This window comes from Oncorhynchus nerka, linkage group LG21 (genome assembly GCF_034236695.1).
Source record: "Oncorhynchus nerka isolate Pitt River linkage group LG21, Oner_Uvic_2.0, whole genome shotgun sequence".
Lineage (NCBI taxonomy): Eukaryota > Metazoa > Chordata > Actinopteri > Salmoniformes > Salmonidae > Oncorhynchus > Oncorhynchus nerka.
In genome coordinates, this window is record NC_088416.1 from 17018147 (window position 1) to 17034935 (window position 16789).

General features: G+C 44.6%; 1 protein-coding gene across 4 annotated transcripts in view; it reads left to right on the forward strand.

The window, feature by feature from the left end:
• LOC115103977 (son of sevenless homolog 1-like) overlaps positions 1-12702 on the forward strand; it is an 81401-nt gene extending 68699 nt beyond the window's left edge. The window contains exons 15-24 of one of the 4 annotated variants that reach the window (XM_029625069.2): positions 1284-1403; positions 2862-3024; positions 3317-3434; positions 3769-3941; positions 4492-4608; positions 5522-5572; positions 6278-6548; positions 6756-6800; positions 10309-10430; positions 11018-12702. In XM_029625069.2, the coding sequence (XP_029480929.1) occupies positions 1284-1403; positions 2862-3024; positions 3317-3434; positions 3769-3941; positions 4492-4608; positions 5522-5572; positions 6278-6548; positions 6756-6800; positions 10309-10430; positions 11018-11554 (1717 nt within the window). In that variant the 3' untranslated portion in view covers positions 11555-12702. The remainder of the gene's footprint in view (positions 1-1283; positions 1404-2861; positions 3025-3316; positions 3435-3768; positions 3942-4491; positions 4609-5521; positions 5573-6277; positions 6549-6755; positions 6801-10308; positions 10431-11017) is intronic. The other 3 variants (XM_029625070.2, XM_029625071.2, XM_029625072.2) reach the window with 3 other exon arrangements.
• Positions 12703-16789: the final 4087 nt, after the last annotated feature.

Here is a 16789-nt window from a genome sequence, read left to right on the forward strand (position 1 = left end):
AGTAGTGTATATTATTCTGACATTTCACATTCTTAAAATAACTGACCTAAGACAGGGAATTTTTACTAGGATTAAATTGTGAAAGACTTATTTGAAATGTATTTGGCTAAGGTGTATGTAAACCTCCCGACTTTAACTATACACAAATGTGCAGCACCAGAGAGGGGGGACACTTCCCCCACTGATGTTGCTGGGCCTGTGGGAACAGCTATGGTGGGCCGTACCGAAGGTTATCCCCTCACCTCTTTCCCACGCTCCGGGGTGAAGTTTCCCCTTGGTACAGATTTATGATCAGCTTCCTCTCTCCCAATTCTAACCCGTAACCATTAGTGGGGGAAATTCAGAACTGACCCAAGATCAGCATCTATGGTAACTCAATGTATATACTGTAATAATATCAATTGAAATGTCCATGAATTGAGCCGATCCTCATTAATGTCCCGTAGGTCACTTCATTACTCCCGCTTTGTTTACTACACAAGCTTCTGACTCAGCTGACTTTGTTGTTGAAGTATAAAAACACGAGTTACAAAACTCATTCACAGGGATGGTTACCTCTTGCTGTTCCTCGGGTCTCCACCGAATTAGGTAAATCCACTTTTTAGTTTTAATGCGACCCACTGCTGGAACAATTTACAGCTCTCATTAAAATGGGATGTTCTGTTGCAGTTTAGGGCGTTGATTGAAAACCTAGTTGCTGAGAACTGTAACTGTTTAGGATTTTGTATTTACTTTTTGCGTATTCTTTTTAATATTAACACGTATTTATGCATGTTTAGTTTTAAATGTGTATTTTGTATATTGATGTGTATTGTGTACACAGGGCTCACCTGGAAATGAGACCCTTGGCTACCTGTTAAAATAAAGTTAAAATAAAAACATTTTAAAAAATCAACGTGCTCCATTTCCTACGACGAGATTACATCGCACCGGCCTTGTGGCCCAACAATGGTCGGCAGAAAACTCCCTTAGCTGCCAAGACTGGAGTCGGTAGAAGTTTGCACCTAACCACTGACACAAGGTCTGATTTTGTTGTTGTCATATAACTAATAATGGTGGTCCTCTGTGGCTCATATGGTGAAGTTGTGGCTTCAATTCCTGCTGGGATCACATAAACATGCACTATAGTGACTGCATACATTTTTTGTAAGTCTCTTTGAATAATGGCATATAATAGTTTGGGTATATGGTAATCTCCTAGAACTTTGGTTTGGAGCATCTACTTGAAGCGTCAAAGCGACTAAACTCTGCATTATTGTCCTCGCTCTGACTTATATCTACAGGGCGGTGCAGCCGTCAGAGCTGGTGGGCAGCGTGTGGACGAAGGAGGACAAGGAGCTGAACTCGCCCAACCTTCTGCGCATGATCCGCCACACCACCAACCTCACGTTGTGGTTCGAAAAGTAAGAGCACCCATTTTGTTTTTTGGCATCACAAAGAAGCGGTCCTCGTGAAACGAGACCATGATATTCCTTACACTTGCAGTGTTGACAAAGCATTTTCTATGATGAATTTATGTCATGATAAAGTATGTTATGTAGCTCGATGTATACTGAACAAAACTATAAACACAACATGTAAAGTGTTGGTCCCATGTTTCGTGAGCAGAAATAAAATATCCCAGAAATTTTCCGTGAGCACAAAAAGCTTATTTCTCTCAAATGTTGTGCACAAATGAGTTTACATCACTGTTAGTGAGCATTTCTCCTTTGCCTAGATAATCCATCCACTGACAGGTGTGGCATATCAAGAAGCTGATTAAACAGCATGATCATTACACAGGTTCACCTTCTGCTGTGGACAATTAAAGGCCACTCTAAAATGTGCAGTTTTGTCACACAACACAATGCCACGGATATCTCAAGTTTTGAGGGAGCATGCAATTGGCATGTTGACTGCAGGAATGTCTAATGTCTATGTTGCCAGAGAATTGAATGTTCATTTCTCTACCATAAGCCGTGTCCAACGTCATTTTAGAGAATTTGGCAATATGTCCAACTGGCCTCACAACCGCAGACCACGTGTAACCACGCCAGCCCAGGACCTCCACATCCGGCTTCTTCACCTGCGGGATCGTCTGAGACCAGCCACTTGGACAGCTGATGAAACTTAGGAGTATTTCTGTCTATTAAAGCCCTTTTGTGGGGGGAAAACGAATTATGATTGGCTGCCATGGATGGGCCTGGGAGGGCATAGGCCCACCCACTTGGGAGCCAGGCCCACCCATGGCTGCGTCCCTGCCCAGCCATGTGATATCCATAGATTATTGCCTAATGAAATTGTTTCAATTGACTGATTTCCTTCTATGAACTGTAACTCAGTAAAATCGTTAATTGTTGCATGTTGCGTTTTTGTTCAGTATAGTTATGTGCACTGCATACAGGTGTTACGAATGCTTTATGTAGGTGGCAGAATTTAACCCTAAATAAGGCTGAGATTACTCCTATCCTCCCCATGTTGATTCTCAAGTTGAAAAGGAAAGAAACAATTTGGGACTGTTTTTTTGTGTATGAGCTGCTAATCCCTGTCTGATTTCATGTGTGATATCACACCAGGCTTGATATCTCCAGAGACTTCCTGGTTTAGTTTTCAGGGGCCAATATTTTCAATGTACCAATATGTATTTTCTTTCCCCCACTTACCTTACACTTTGTCATCCACCAGCTGTGGAAATGAAATGACCGAACTATGCAGACCTGAGTCATGTTTATTAGGGCTTGCAGCAAAAAAAAACTTTTTGCAATTCAAAACAAAAAGGTAGTCCCTCGCTGTTTGTCAGTTGTCTGTTTAGTCCCTAATGAACACGGCCCTGGCCCTTGGGTTTAAATAGCATTTTTCTCAATGTACTACGTTCTCCACAGGTGTATCGTAGAGACGGAGAACCTGGAAGAGCGGGCAGCGGTGGTGGCGCGTATCATCGAGATCCTGCAGGTGTTCCAGGAGCTCAACAACTTCAACGGCGTGCTCGAGGTGGTCAGCGCCATGAACTCCTCACCCGTCTACCGGCTAGACCACACCTTCGAGGTGATGAAGGCCTGGAGGGGTTCTTTCTGCAAGATTCTTTGAAGTTGTTATTAGGAAATGGTGTGATAACTGTCTTGGTACTTTCTGGCATTGCATGAATCCAATGAAAATTGCAGTACCAAATTAAGTGCCTAGTATTGTAATTAGTAAGTCTCTACGTCGAGGTAACATAAAATTACAGATTTCTTATCAATAGAAAGCATGGCCCAATGTGCCTCTGTGTACCATAGAGACACATCTGTAGGGCGAAATATATACAATTGTTTTGACTGAACTTTCGGCCCCTCTCCAGCAAATTCCAAGCCGACAGAGGAAAATTCTGGAGGAGGCCCATGAACTGAGCGAGGACCACTACAAGAAGTACCTGGCAAAACTGCGCTCCATCAACCCCCCCTGTGTCCCCTTCTTTGGTATGCTCTAGAGCGGTGTTTCTCAACCTTTTTGATACCAGGGACGAGGAAGCTATGGTCCTTTTTGTGTCAGGGACTCACAAGTAATATACCGTTTTTATTTTGTACACAGCACTACTGTGTATCTAAGACAATTTCCCCCTCGGGAACATTAAAGTTGATCCTGTCCTATGCTATCCTAAGCTAGGGTTTTTCCTCCTTGGAGGACCGCTTACATTAGAACTAGTGTTGGTTAACCATCTCGGGGACCGGCCGGCAACATTCCACGAACCGGTGCCAGTCCATCGACATCATTGCTCCACTCATGTATTTTTTTCTCTCTAACTCTCCTCAGGGATCTACTTGACGAACATCCTGAAGACGGAGGAAGGCAACCCTGACTTCCTGAAGAGGCATGGCAAGGAGCTGATCAACTTCAGCAAGCGACGGAAAGTGGCAGAGATCACCGGGGAGATCCAGCAGTACCAGAACCAGCCCTACTGCTTACGGGTGGAGAGCGATATCCGGGTGAGGAGCAAAAACAGTGATGTCGCATGTTCCATTGAAGTTGGTCACCACTCTATGGCCAGCCTGCATAGTCAACATTTTTTGAGAAATTGGCATACTTTCCAGCTTTGCAGCATGGTCCAACCCATCAACGTTTCACAAATACCATTTAGTTACGTGGAATATGAATGGGTATAAATATGATTAAACAAGGGAGTAATATAAGTAATATATCACATCATTTGGCCTGTTTCCTTTCACGATTTCATCTCTACAGTTCCCATGTACAGTTGACAGTTTTCCAAGTCATAGCAACCTCTTAGTTTTTGATTAGATATACATTTAGTGCTGATCCCTAGCTTAAACTTTAGTCTCATTGACATCAATGCTTAGAATTCATTGCTTAGTAGAGAGTTACTGCCACTCAGCTCCCGACATGTACTAGTTGGTTATTTATCCAATTGTCCCCAATCACCCCACACCCTTGTCTATAGTCATTAGGACAACAATATATACTTCTCAATGGATCTGTCTTTCTGACGACTCTGTTTCTCTCATTTGTGTTAAACAGAAGTTCTTTGAAAACCTCAATCCAATGGAGGACAAGGCAGAGAAGGAGTTTGCTGACTATCTGTTCAACAAGTCGCTGGAGATTGAGCCTCGGAATGCCCGGTCGTTGCCTCGATTTGTAAGTGTCCCTCTCCCTTCTTACGATTCACATGATTATCCTCTCTCGGACTCCCTATGCCGTTTGATCAGTTATTGTATTTCAAACCTTTGTTAGAATGACATTGAAACTTCATGAGTTAAGATGAAGAATCATTTTTGTCCACTATTCATTGTTTTACATTTTAGTCATTTAGCTTTTTCGTACTGGCCCCCCGTGGGAAACGAACTCACAACCCTGGCATTGCAAGTGTCATACTCTACCATCTGAGCCACGGGACCACACTGAGCCACACTTAAGCATGTGTGGCTCCCTGTATGCTCTTAAGCAGTGGCGTCTCGTGAAATTTCCAACAAGTGGGGCTGTTGCAAACTGGCAATAGGTAGCTGAAAAATAAGTCCACATTTCCAAACGGAATAAGTAGGCTACTGCAAATGTTCAACTTCAACTTATTTGCTAGACGTACAAGCATGTGGGAATACAATAACAGACAAAAACTTGTGGTAGTTTAGTTCTAGCTAATGTCATTTCTTGTTTGAGCTTTGCTGAAACAGCTGTTTGACAGTGTCATCTTCTGTGTCTGCGCTCACTTCATACTTTGACAACAGTGCAGTGTCTTGTAGATCATCGCCATCTGGTGTACAGAGTTATAATTGCAAACCAGGGGCTCTTTGGATAGGTTCAATAAGAGTGGCTAAAATCCTATGATAACCGCAAGGGGTATAGGGATAACTATAAATTGCATTGAATGAGGTGGCTTGAGAAGCTCTCTGGAATGCTGGAACTACGCTGCCAATTACAGCAGCACATTTTATTTTGAAAACTAAATTTGTAATCTAAATGCAGTTATTTATATACACAAACTTGATATTATTACAATATTTGATCATTATATAAATTTTTATAAATCCATTTTTATCTCATTTGCTGCCAGGTGGGGCGGCGTCCGAGTGCCCTCTATGGACGCAACGCCCCTGCTATTAAGGTAGAAAAAAGACTGAACATTTGTCAGCAGAATTTATACCTCTAACAATTACAGGTAGCTGCCAAAATAAAGGACCCACTTGAGTAAATGAGGGATATAAAGTAAATTGAAAGCAGTTGCTTCCCCACAGGTGTTCCTGAGCTTATTACGCAATTAACATACCATCATGTTTAGGGTCGTGTATAAAAATGCTCAGTTTCCCATTATTTTGGCTACCATGGCTAGAAGAAGAGCGGTGACTTTGAAAGAAGGATATAAATGGTGCATAGAGGGTTTAAAGGGTGTGTGTGTCAGTCACCAGATCTCACCCAATTGAACAATTATGGTAGATTCTGGATCGGCACCTGAGATGGCGTTTTCCATCAACAAAACACCAAATGTATGTCATTTCTCATGGAAGGATGGTGTCACATCCCTCCAAATAAAGTTGTAAACACTTGTAGAATCTATGCCAAGGCATATTGAAGCTGTTCTGACGGCTTGTGGTGGCCCAACGCCCTATTAATACACTTTATGTTGGTGTTGGTTTATTTTGGCAGTTACCTGCAGGTAACACACTAACCAGATAGTCCCCCAATCTCTGACATTAATTACCAGAACCAGCAGTACTTGAGGGCTGAGAGTCTGCAGTTGAGTAGCCCTGACATTGTAGAAGTGTTGCCCTGACCCCTCCTTCAACTCCCCCCTCTCCCTGTCTCCTTCCAGCCCAAGAAGTACAACTGCCCGCTCAAGTCCCCCGGCGTGCGCCCGTCCTCGGTGCGCCCGGGCACCATGCGACATCCGACGCCACTGCAGAATGAGCCACGCAAAATCAGCTACAGCCGCATCCCTGATAGCGAGATGGAGAGCGCCGCCTCTGCACCCAGCTCGCCGCGCACGCCCCTCACGCCGCCGCCGGCCTCGGCTGCCTCCAGCTCCACAGATATCGGCAGCGTGTTCGACTCGCCCCAGGGCCCCTCCAGCCCCTTCCACTCCAGTAGGTGGTCCTTCAAGCTGGACGAGGGAGCAGGTTGGGTGGGGATTGTGGAGGAGGGAGGATAGGTTGGGTGGGAGCGTAGCTAAAGCTTATAGAGAAAGTGTTTGTTAAACACAGTTTGAGATTTTCCTTCAGCCTCAGTCTCTCATTCTCTCAGGGCCTTCTCTCTCTTCTCTTTTCTCTACTCCGGCCTTTCCCTCCATCCAGACTGCGACAGCATCTTTGCCCAGGTCTCCTTACCACACGGCCCACGTTAGTATGACCCTCAAAGCCTTCCTGTTGTCAGTGTCCCCTCACTACCCATCCACCCACACCCCATACAAACTACTACATCAACCCACCCCCATTTCTCACTCATTCTGACCCTCCCAAGCCCTACTTGCCTCTCCCTACCCGCATGCAACTGACATCCACCTCATTGCTCCCATCTCCCCTCACCGTTGCCCCTGTCCGTCTCCATGGCAAAGAATGCTCTGTTGTCTGTGTGTGTTTCCAAGTAGACGTTGCCCACAGAAACAGATCTAGGATCAGCTCTAAATCCTGGGGGCAGGCAATGCAAGTAGTCTGGGTAGCCAATTGATTAGATGTTCAGTCGTATGGCTTGGGGGAAAAAGCTGTTGAAAAGCCTCTTGCACCTAGACTTGGCGCTCCGGTACCACTTGCCGTGCGGTAGCAGAGAGAACAGTCTGGCAGGAAGCTTGGCCACGGTGATATACTGGGCCGTATGCACTACCCTCTGTAGTGCCTTGCGGTCGGAGGCCGAGCAGTTGCCATACCAGGCAGTGACGCAACCCATCAGGATGCTCTTGATGGTGCAGCTGTGTAGAACCTTTTGCGTATCTGAGGACCCATGGCAAATCTTTTCAGTTTCCTGAGGGGGAATAGGTTTTGTCATGCCCTCTTCACGACTGTCTTGGTGTGTTTGGACCATATTAGTTTGTTGCTGATGTGGACGCCAAGGAACTTGAAGCCCTCAACCTGCTCCACTATAGCCCCGTCGATGAGAATGTGGGTGTGCTCGGTCCTCATTTTCCTGTAGTCCACGATCTTCTCCTTTGTCTTGATCACGTTGAAGGAGAGGTTGTTGTCGTCCTTGCACCACACGGTCAGGTCTCTGACCACCTCCATATAGGCTGACGCATTGTTTTCGGTGATCAGGCCCTACCACTGTTGTCATCGGAAAACTTAATGATGGTGTTGGAGTCGTGCCTGGCTGTGCAGTCATGAGTGAACAGGGAGTACAGTAGGGGACTGAGCACGCACCCTTAACTGGATGTGTTGTTAGCTACCCTTACCACCAGGGGGGCGGTCCGTCGGGAAGTCCAGTTGCAGTGTTTAGTCCCAGAGTCCTTTACCTTAGTGATGAGCTTTGAGGGCATTATGGTGTTGAACGCTGAGCTGTAGTCAATGAACAGCATTCTCACGTAGGTATTCCTTTTGTCCAGGTGTGAAAGGGCACTGTGAAGTGCAATAGCGATTGCATCATCTGTTGGGGAGGTATGCAAATTGGAGTGGGTCAAGGGTTTCTGGTATAATGGTGTTGATGTGAGCCATGACCAGCCTTTTAAAGCACTTCATGGCTACAGACGTGAGTGCTACGGGTCTGTAGTCATGTAGGCAGGTTACCTTAGTCCCTGTGCCCAAGAACACTATGGTGGTTTGCTTGAAACATGTTGGTATTACAGACTCAGACAGGGAGAGCTTGAAAATGTCAGTGAAGACACTTGTCAGCGCATGCTCAGAGTACACGTCCTGGTAATGATGCTCTCATGCATGTTTCAGTGTTACTTGCCTCGAAGCGAGCATAGAAGTCATTTAGCTCCTCTGGTAGGCTCGTGTCACTGGGCAGTTCTTGGCTGTGCTTCCCTTTGTAGTCTGTAATAGTTTGCAATCCCTGCCACATCCGACGTGCGTCGGAGCCGGTGTAGTAAGATTCGAGATTAGTCCTGTATTGACGCTTTGCCTATTTGATGGTTCGTCGGAGAGCATAGCGGGATTTCTTATAAGCTTCCGGGTTAGAGTCCCGCTCCTTGAAAGAGGCAACTCTACCCTTTAGCTCAGTGCAGGTTGGGGTATGTACGTACAGACAACGTCATCGATGCACTTATTGATGAAGCCAGTGACTGATGTGGTGTACTCCTCAATGCCATCGGAGGAATCCCGGAACATATTCCAGTCTGTGCTAACAAAACACTCCTGTAGCTTAGCATCTGCTTCGTCTGACCACTTTTTTATTGACTGAATCACTGGTGCTTCCTGCTTAAATTTTTGCTTGTAAGCAGGAATCAGACCCTTTACTCAGTACTTTGTTGAAGAACCTTTGGCTTCTTGGGTATGACACTACAAGCTTGACACACCTGTATTTTGGGAGTTTCTCCCATTCTTCTCTGCAGATCCTTTCAAGCTCTGTCAGGTTGGATGGGGAGTTTCGCAGCACAGGTATTTTCAGGTGTCTCCAGAGATGTTCGATCGGGTTCAGGTCCGGGATCTGGCTGGGTCACTCAAGGACATTCAGAGACTTGTCCTGAAGCCACTCCTGCGTTGTCTTGGCTGTGTGCTTAGGGTTGTTGTCCTGTTTGAAGGTGAACCTTCACCCCAGTCTGATACTCTGCTCCAGTGCGCACAGGACTTCGTCAAGGATCTCTGTACTTTGCTCCGTTAATCTTTTACTCGATCCTAACTAGTCTTCCAGTAACTGCCACTGAAAGAAAATCCCACAGCATGATGCTGCTACCACCATGCTTCACCGTTGGGATGGTACCAGGTTTCGTCCAGACGTGACACTTGGCATTCAGGCCAAAGAGTTCAATCTTGGTTTCACCAGACCAGAGAATCTTGTTTCTTATTTTCTGAGAGTCTTTAGGTGCCTTTTGGCAAACTCCCAAGTGGGCTGTCATGTGCCTTTTTACTGAGGAGTGGCTTCCATCTTGCAACTCTACCATAAAGCCTGATTGGTGGAGTGCTGCAGAGATAGTTGTTCTTCAGGAAGTTTCTCCCATCTCCACAGACAAACTTTAGAGCTCTGTCAGTGACTATCGGGTTCTTGGTCACCTCCCTGACCAAGGCCCATCTCCCCCGATTGCTCTGTTTGGCCGGGTGGCCAGCTCTGGGAAGAGTCTTGGCGTTTCCAACCTTCCATTTAAGAATGAGGCCACTGTGTTCTTGGGGACCTTCAATGCTGCAGAATTGTTTTGGTACCCTTTCCCAGATCTGTGCCTCGAAACAATCCTGTTTTCGCTTTGCCATTATGGGGTATTTTGTGTAGATTGAGGATTATTATTATTATTTATTTTTTAGAATAAGGTCTGGAATACTTTTTGAATGCACTGTGTAGTTAGTAGCAGTTGTATGTAGTAGAACCCGTAATATTAGGCATCATTGAAGTTGGTTGACGTGATTGCTTCCTCAAACATAATACTTTAGTGTTGTCTTTGTATACTCTTCCTGAAAGAGTTTCTATTACCCATCCATTCATCATCCTCTATTCTCTTTTTTTTTTTTTTTCATTTTCTGTGATTTCAATGCTTGTATTTACTCCATTCTTCTTGGGCCTGAATGTCTTCAGTTCATCTCTTTCTTTGAAATGAATGTGTGATTTATAACCTAGAAAACAGTCAAGTGCCAGGCAAAAGAGAGGACACTCAGTTGGCCATCCCTGAGTTGTAGAGTCCTGTATGGGATGAATTGGGTTTAAATATGTGTAATTACTGTCTTCTTGTAAAGGCTTAATTTTAGTTAACCGGATTTCCTTCTTTTCCAGGGTCCTCCTCGGTTTCCTCCATGGTGAGTTTCCACAGGAACACTGAAGACACCACCGTCCCCCCGCCTGTGCCCCCTCGCAGACGCCCCGAATCCGCCCCCGCTGAATCTTCCCCTTCGAAGGTGACTCTATTTTTACCTGTTTGCTACCTAAGGTTTTCTGAGACTCCTGGGTGGCGCAAGGCACTGCATCTCAGTGCAAGAGGCATCACTGCAGTCCCTGGTTTGAATCCAGGTTGCATCACATCCGGCCGTGATTGGGAGTCCTATAGGGCGGTACACAATTGGCCCAGCGTCGTCCGGGTTTGGCCGTCATTGCAAATAAGAATTTGTTCTTAACTGACTTGTCTAGTTAAATAAAAGTATAAACAATGCAGTTTTAAAAAATACCTTAAAAATAATAAAAGTAACAAATAATTAAAGCGCAGCAGTAAAATAACAATAGTGAGGCTATATACAGGGGGTACTGGTACAGAGTCGATGTGCGAGGGCACCGGTTAGTCGAATCATTAGGATGTTTCTTGATTGATTCTAGAGTTTAGATGTGGAATGCTAAATATCCAATGAAACACAACAAAGTTCCACTGTCAGTTATTTGCTAGTCATTTCTTGAGATTTTAGATTACATTTTTGAGAGTTTGTCGAGTCTTCATAACGTTTGTGCTTCTCCTTCTTTCTCCTTTTCCACCTGCACGTCTCTCACATTCCAGATGATGTCAAAGCACTTGGACAGCCCCCCCGCCATCCCCCCACGGCAGCCCACCACCACCAAGGTCTACTCGCCTCGCTACTCGCTCTCAACCGAGCGCACCTCCGTGTCGGAGCCACCTGACAGCCCACCCACCCTGCCACCGCGGGAGCCCGTGAGAACGCCGGACGTCTTCTGCAGCTCAAACAGTCCCCTGCACCTGCAGCCACCCCCGCTGGGCCGCATCCGCAGCAGCGAACCCACGCTGAGCCAGACCTTCTTCCCACCCTCGCCGTTCAGCCCGCTCACCCCGCCGCCGCCCCCAACTCCCTCGCCCTCGCTGGGGCCCAGCGGCCCAGACTGCTGCAGCGACTCAGCCCTCCTCCCTCTGGGGGGTGCAGCTGGCCCCCCTGTGCCCCCTCGCCAGAGCACTAGCAGTGCCGCTGCCCAAGCTATCCCCAAGCTCCCTCCCAAAACATACAAAAGGGAGTCTGTGTCACACCCGTCCCTAGTGCATCGGGACGGCCCACCCCTACTGGAGAATGCCAACCCCTCTTAAAAATACTTGTATATGTGATATGGGGGAAATCATTAAACACTAAAGACTTTAGACTTGAAAAAAAACAAAATTGAATTGTGATGTCGACTTTAAGGAAAAAAAGGCAATGCCAGTGTAGGTTCTTAGCTACCTGGAAAAATAATCATGTGCCCTTATAAAAAAAAAAATACTTAAACGAATGATGATTGTCCTTTTTCATTTGTGCAGACCATTGGAGACTCCCTATAAAAACCCTTTTGGGGGGGTGTCTTACTGTTTGCTTGTTTTGTTGTGTGTTTGTATGTACAGTATGTTTGTCATCGTCCAATGTTTATTTCATTTGGTTTATTTTTTTTTAAAGTGAATCGATTGCAGCATTACTTGTCAATGAGCTCGGTGGCCTACACATGCACATACAGCTTGAACCATAATAAACCTTGAACCAGGACCACACAAGTCCACCGCACGCTGGAGGATGGAACGATAAAGACTGTAGACCAGTTTGAACAGACTCCAGGAGAAATCCACAAACTTAAGTGTTTTAACTCACTGTGTATGGGCTAAATGATCTACTAAAATGGCCCATGTTGACCAGAGACAGACCAGAGAGGACTCGAGCTATCACAGTGTTGTAAACCCATTTCAACTCCCCAATAACAAATGTCTGCCGTTCAATCCACCTCACTCAGATTGAAAAAGGGACTTGGGAAATCATGTTGTTAAATGGTGTTTAAGGTTTTGTGTAGAGACTGAGTCCGAGGCAAACGTTTATTTTTTGTGTGCCAGTAGATCGACCAGAGTACCATGATTTAAGGCAGGGTTGCCCAAACTTGGTCCTGGCCCCCCTGGGTGCACGTTTTGGTTTTTGCCCTCGCACTACACAGCTGATTCAAATAAGCAAAGCTTGATGATGAGTTGGATGATTGAATTAGATGTGCAGTGCGAGGGCAAGAAACTAAATGTGGGGGGTTTAAGTTTGAGAAACCCTGATTTAAGGTACCCATCCACACCAAAGAGGTACTTTTCAAGAAACACAAGAAGTGATTGTTCTTAAGTTTGTGTTAGTACTTTTATGTTCTGATTTATTTCTGCCAATGAGTTTGTAAAGAAAATTATGATTGACTTCTTTAAACAAGGGAATAAAAGTGTTTCTACCACCTATAAGTCAACTATGAAACGAGTGAAGAGCTGGCTAACGTCCTGAATGCCCTGTTAGAATATATTTGTTTCCACGGCGTGGTCACTGATCTGACATGACTGAAGCTGATCGGGTTATGTACTGAAGACCTTGCTCTCTCAGTAATATCATAAAGAGTCTGTATGGAAATGTAATTGTTTACCTCAAATTTCAGCTTGAGTCTTGCCTGGATGGGGCATTTACACATTTTAAGGTTTTTACATTTCTGTCATTTAGCAGACGCTCTTATCCAGAGCGATTTACTGTAGTGAGTGCATACATTTTTTTCATACTTTTTCATACCTGTCCCCCGTGGGAATCAAACCCACAACCCTGGCATTGCAAGTGCCATGCTCTACCAAATGAGCCACACGTTATAATTGCTTAACTCATGAAACCACACAGTCCTTAAAGGAAGGATGAAGGGATACCTTTTAAAGCATCCAAAAAGGGCCATAGCAAAATGCAGTTGAATAGCTGGGCATGAATACAGTACATTTAATCACAGGTAGACCACATTCCAGTCAAATGTTACTAACTCGTTAGTGGATGGTCATACAGTAACAGTACATCTTGAATAGACAAGTTTAATTACGAGAACAATAGCCTGTGAGTTTGGCAATAGTTTATATATAGAAAATCAAATAATTAAGTGTACTTCTGAATCATTTTGGTTTATTTGAACATGTACAAGTGTTCCATCTTCAGTTTATACTATGGTTTGTTCTCTAGGGTCAAAATGTGAGCTGTGAGTCACCCAAAGTGCACTGTGTATGGAATAGGGTGCCATATTTATGGACCCTGGTCAAAAGTAGTGCACTATATAGGGAATAAGGTGCCGTTTGAGATGCACTCATGATGAATAGCCTAAAGTAATTAATCTGGGTTTGTTGTCTTCATTGTAATAATTCTTGGCTATTCTCCCTGGTTTCTTCCCATTGAACTAAGTTCCATAGGGCCATCCTGTCAGTTGCTTTCAAAAAAACATGTTATTTTTCTGGCCCATACACTATGTAATGGTTGGAGTTTGAGAGTCATAGAAACAGAATGACTAGAACGTGCATTCACATTCACGTCACGTTCCGCGATGGGTCAACTGACAGCAATATCAGTGCACCAATATTCCATCTAGGAAAGTAATGATTACCTTTTAAGGAATTAGCAACCAGGTTGTATGTGTGTACTGTATGTATGTGATCATCTCATTCACAGTGACCTTGTGTTTACCAGCAATACTGTGAAAAAGCCTTGGCAACAGTAGGTCTCTTTAACCCACAACACATTGATGCAGTGTCCGAAATGCAATAATCGTGCCACGTTGGGAATGAACATACAGTGGGGCAAAAAAGTATTTAGTCAGCCACCAATTGTGCAAGTTCTCCCACTTAAAAAGATGAGAGCCCTGTAATTTTCATCATAGGTACACTTCAACTATGACAGACAAAATGAGGGGGAAAAATCCAGAAAATCACATTGTAGGATTTTTTTATGAATTTATTTGCAAATTATGGTGGAAAATAAGTATTTATTAGCTGTAACCTTGGCTGCAGCTCGTGGTCATCGAGTCATAATGTTAATTCTTAACCTACAAGTTTTATACCATTGGGTCAGAAATGGGCGTTTCCGCCTCCAATTTAGACAAACTTCACATTTCATCTTTACAAAAACTTTCTCTTTGTTCTGGACATTTTCCACACATTATGCAAACATCAGGTACATATTGTGAAAACTCTTCAAATTACAATGTTTTTGTTATGTCATTTAACTTGTAATAACATAACAAAAACATCATTTTCATATTCCATCTATTGTCATTACAACCATTTTGGCTGTCGAAACACATTGTCCCAAAGTCCATTTATTGCATGTTACTGTTCTGAGGTAGGTTCTCCATAGGCCCATCATACATTCCATTCCTCCAAAGTGAGAGGACAAGGGGATTTTGTTTGCTGCCTTAAGATATACAATGGGCGTGAGGTGTCATAAAAAAAACACCTCCATAGCTCTCGATCTCTCCCCCTCTGGTGGGTGTGACCGATGTCTCTTGTAGAGGGGGACTGCCAGTCATGACAGTCCCCCTCTAGTGGGTTAAACTTGGAAGGATTCTGCATGTTGCAACACACCATATGACCATCAGCTTTCCTGGTTTGTGGATCATTGTAGAAGTCCCCTCCTGGTGATTTACCCTGGTAGGATTTCTGCCAGCTGCAGATCACCACCAGAATGGACATGGGAGGTCCAGCGTTGGCTCTGTGTTCCCAGCCAGTTGTCCGGTTGTCCCGGCTAGTGGATCTAGGCAGTAACTTGGGCAGATGTTAATAACGCACCACACTCAGTCAATACGTCATTACATTTCTTCCCCAAATGAGCGACGTTTTGTGGCTCTAACTGGTGGTTGAATGGGGAACTTGTTTATGGCTCTATCACTTCCTTAATGTCAAAACATAAACAAGAGATATACAAAATATAGCTACCACACCTTATTCATCTAATTTGGACTATGTTCTATATATGTCCAAGGTCTTGGCTAAATTACTCTATCATGGCATTGTCTCTAATGTCATATCTAGGCCGATCCAACTTGAAGGTGGCTATTTAAGGCACCCTGAATGGCAAAGCTTACATTGGGGACATTACAGGGCTGCGCTAGTGAATTCGGGAGAGGAAACTGGGGATGCTGTGGAAACCCTGTTGGGGTTTCAGGATCTATTGCCAACTTTCCCGAAAATCGGGATCGTTTCCGTTCCACGGGTGATCCTAGTATAAGACCTCATTAGGTCTTCCATTGCACGTGTGCGCCTTTGTACGTAGTGGGTGCAGACGCCAAGGGAAATAAGACCAAGGATCATGGTAACAGTCAGGATACTGTCCAGCACTGTCCAAGAGCGGGTGACAGACTAATCTTTTGGCTTGTAGTCAGTCGGGTCAACTAAAAGTGCCTCATCCAATATGCTAAGATCAACAGTCATTGGTCCCTCTTTTGTGGAGCGATGGGTAACGATGCTTCGTGGGTGACTGTTGTTGATGTGTGCAGAGGCCCATACCCGGGCTCGAACCAGGGGCCGAGGGGACGGACTAAAGTTATACTGTTACACTCCTTTAGTACAATACATAAGAAGTTCCCCCTATATCGCTGTGCACAAAGCAATGGTTAGTATTGCAATGAGGTTAACACAGGTCGCTGTTTGGAGGGCTACAGTGGCTGAGTGCTTTCCTTCAGGTCCAGCTGAGCCTATGAAGCCTCCTGTATCTGTAGTGCAGAGAGGACTGCCAACCTGCCTCTACCTTCATCCCTCTCTGTCTCTCACTGTCCCTCTTGTCCCTTTCCTCTGTATCTTTGTCCCTCAATGGGAGAATCTCCATTGGTTTTGCTCAACTCCTCGCGTCCTCACCTCCGTCCTCTCCTCTTCCTCCTTTTGAAAAAGCTCAAAGATAATCAAGGAGAGGAGGTGAGGAAAGGAAACCTGGAAACAAATATGGTTAAATGAAATGACTCTCCACTAGCACAAATTACATTTACAATGGAGTAATCCCAAAATACATGTGTTAAGTGGTAAAAATACATTTAGATAGTTACACTAGACATTTTATAGAGGGATAAGTAGTGTATTATTTTTTAACTATGGGCATGCTTTTCTCAGAGAAAACAATAACTGATTGAAAGGGGGTGTGGTGGATTTTAAAACATTTTCGTGTTAACTGCCGGGAGGATACATCTGTGCTTAGGCTATGGAGGAGAGGAGGAAACTCCTCCGAATTGATACCATCCTACATATGGTGAACAATTTTTGGTTTCCGGGTCACAGTGTAGAAGAGGACAGGAATGGAGGAGAGGATGGACTTTTTCCCATTTGAGAATCCCCTTCCCTATCCTCCCTCCCTCACCTTCTCTTTCTCCCCCTCTACAGTTCCACCATTCAATAAACTACACTACACCATTTCTCTCTTCATTCCTGTGTTTTATTGTAGGTGGGTATGTAGTGATAAGAAAGGTGAATAATAGAGATAGATAATACATAAGCTGATATGTCATGAGGATGTGATTTCATACACAGGCAGTGTAACAATGTTCTGGGAAT